Genomic DNA, 2,955 nt, shown 5'->3' with positions numbered 1-2,955 from the left:
GCAATTCCTTCTCATGTAGAATCACTCATGCGTTCCCACCCTGTGTTCCAAGACATGCCTCTATACATCGATGACCGCTGCCATACTCTACATTCGCTGCATCTATAACGGGCCTTTGCCGCATGGGTGTACTGGAGCGGAGCAACGCAGCTCGACATTCAAGTTGTTGATGCGTGAAGTTATAGTATTAGTATTTTTATTGTTCAGGGGCGTGGACGCGCCGTATGTCGATGAAGGCGAAGGGTCGGCGGCAGGTGGGACACGCCGCTTGTTTCTGCGCTTGCTGCTGCTGCTGTCGAATGGCCCGAAGCGCACACGAGCGGCAGCATCGGTGGTCACAGGGCAGCGCCACCGCGAGCTCGGGCGGCTGCGTTCCGCACACCACGCACACGGATCGCTCTCCTTCCTGTTGTAGACACGCGGTCGTCACGACACGACCTTCCTCCACAATCTCTTCCTCCTCGCCTCGTTCTTCTCGCGGCCTCCTTTTCTTGGGCTCGTCTTCGTCACCGCCGTCAACTTCGTCGTCGATCGTGATCGTTACTTGTTGTTTCTGTCCCTCTTGGTCGTCGTCTTCGTCGTCGTCGCTGCCCAACGTGATGACTTCGTTCCCCTGCCGGTCCCTCGTGACGGTGTATCTCGTCATGGGCGCCCATGGCGATGATGTCGGTGTAGTGGCAGACGATGGAGACGCCGTGCGTCGTGCCGTGCTTTGCTTGTTGTCGTCCGCTCGTGGCTGCTTTCTATCGACGCGTTCGTCTTCGTCGTCGTCGCTGATCATACGTCGCCGCTTGTGCCGCGTGGTAGTGGTGGTTGCGTTCAGCCGCTGCTCAAGCGCTGCGCCCAAGGCCGAAGCCGCAGGGTCAACCACCGCGGGCACGCCGTGACGGTATTGCTGCTCATGTAAATGGCTGAGATACGCCAATAAGTGCGATTGGCGTTCTGCACATCGTGTGTGTGTGTGTGTGCGTGCGTGCGTGCGTGCGTGCGTGCGTGTGTGTGTGTGTGTGTGTTAATGCGGACATTGAAAGTTGCAGCTCGCGGAGCGGCGGGGTTACCTGGAGGCAGTTGGTAGGTGTAAGCGAACCGGTATATCTCGTAGCGCAGCGAGCTGTGCTCCACCAGGTCCTCCCGCTTTAACGGCAGACCCTTTAAAAACGCGCACCTCATCAGCGACTAGACTGCCTCACTTGGCCCAAGCGGGCGAGACTGCTCGCCGACAGAACCGTACCGTGAATGGGTCGGTCAAGTGGTTCCGCAGGTGCCGCTCGACTGGTGTGTACAACGATCAGAAAAGCAGTCAGGTCGAGAGGTCAGATTGGGGGTTGTGGAGAGGGGGGGGGCGAGAGCGCAACTGGTGGTCCGGTCGACGGCGTTGCCGGAGGGCAGGAGGACCGGGTCCTGCATGGCCTCGCACGTGATGGGGTCGAGGAAGTGGGCCGGCAGCGCGTCGGCGGGGATCCGCCGGAGCTTCTCCAGCCACTCCTGCTGCACACTCTACGCGCCACCTTGATCAGCGTCGCACACGCCACACGCACACAAACGACAACGACACACCCGACTCACACAGGTCGCGTACTGGCTGAGGTGGCCGGTCGAGGGCGATGCGCGGCGGTTGAGGCTCGGGCTTGAGCGCAGACAGGCGTGTGTGGACGCGGGTGAGCGTGGCTTTGTCGCACGAGGCCGCGGGCTGGCCCCAGACTTCGAGGCCGGCCAACCCCACGTAGCCGCTGTGCTCCACTGCTCACGCGTTAGAAACGTGAGTCGTGTCGCGGGCGCGGGCGCGTCGTGTGCGTACTTTTCTTGATGGTGATCTTGAGCTTCTTGACCTTGGCCAGCGCGTAGGCCGACCTGTCGATGCGAATCCGCGACCTGTCCGGCAGTCCGGGCGACCTGCCCAATGAGTTTCAGAAAACAATAAATATTTTCAATATTTATTTCCTATGTACATTTGCCTTAATCACACGATGTGGCGGAGGTACCTGCTGGGTGGGAGGTCTTGCCAGTCCAACGCGCGGCCCCGAAACCCGGGGTTGTAGAACAGCACGGCACTGGCCTGCCAAGGAGGTAACAACAACAGCGCGCAGCGGGCAGCCGGTCGGTCACCACAACAGGCAACAACCACAGGAAAGCAGGGGAACGTGGCGTACGGAGTCGTGGTCGGGTGGTGTGAGCTTCGTGTGCAGATCGCCATACGAGCCGAGATACTTCCATTCGTCCTCTTGGTTTAGTTATGGTCCCAATTAGTTGTTAGCCACATCCCGCAACACACATTAAAAAAATGGGTTGCTAAATAAAACAACGTGCACGCACCAGTGCCGGGAGCAGCAAAGGGAGCGACCTCGACCGAGACTACCTGCACCACTTGCGAGCTCACCTTGGGTCGCAGCACCACACACGCCACGTTCACCTTTCCCCCACACGAAACCAGTCAATTATTTGTTAATAATAATATTTTATTTTATTTTACATTATATTAACACATTTATTATTTGTAAAATAAATAGCAAATAAATAGATGCAGGGGTGCACCTCGTGCGGAAAGGTGAGGGTGAGATGCACGGGTGTACGGACGAAGGTGGCGCAGATGAAAGAGGAGGCAGCAGCGCCCCTGCCTCCTGCAGCGCCAAACGGAGCTGGGGAGAAGGGACGAGCTTGCGCGCCAGGCGTGGCAGAGTGGGGCAGGAGCAGGGTGGCCACGTCGTGGCCATCCATCGCCACCGCTGAGCAGTCGATCTCAGCCCCTAATTCACGCGTGGCAAAGTTCCACTCCATCTCTGTGGTGCGGTCTGTTGGCCAATTTTGTTGTTCAATTTTTTTTTTCATTTTATTGTGTTTCGTTGATCCGCACCAAACACTCGCACGACCGGTCACGTGATGATTGAACGCTGTCGGATACGGCCATACTGCGCAGAAAGCACCGCTTCCCATCCGAACAGCGAAGTTAAGCTGCGC

General features: G+C 58.0%; 1 protein-coding gene across 1 annotated transcript; it reads right to left on the bottom strand.

The window, feature by feature from the left end:
• Positions 1–196: 196 nt before the first annotated feature.
• Positions 197–2,775, bottom strand: ACA1_333040 (Ubox domain containing protein; the record flags this gene model as incomplete). Its single annotated transcript, XM_004354956.1, has 11 exons — positions 197–895; positions 1,024–1,149; positions 1,232–1,272; positions 1,356–1,485; positions 1,580–1,740; positions 1,799–1,893; positions 1,983–2,056; positions 2,151–2,221; positions 2,314–2,410; positions 2,533–2,618; positions 2,652–2,775. The coding sequence occupies 11 exons, from the start codon at positions 2,773–2,775 to the stop codon at positions 197–199; spliced, it is 1,704 nt and encodes a 567-aa protein (XP_004355008.1).
• Between the last annotated feature and the right edge of the window lie 180 nt (positions 2,776–2,955).

Source organism: Acanthamoeba castellanii, assembly GCF_000313135.1.
Source record: "Acanthamoeba castellanii str. Neff unplaced genomic scaffold scf7180000084581, whole genome shotgun sequence".
Taxonomy (NCBI): domain Eukaryota; phylum Discosea; order Longamoebia; family Acanthamoebidae; genus Acanthamoeba; species Acanthamoeba castellanii.
The sequence above is the reverse complement of the archived record's forward strand: the minus strand, read 5'-3'. Positions and strand labels throughout refer to the sequence as shown.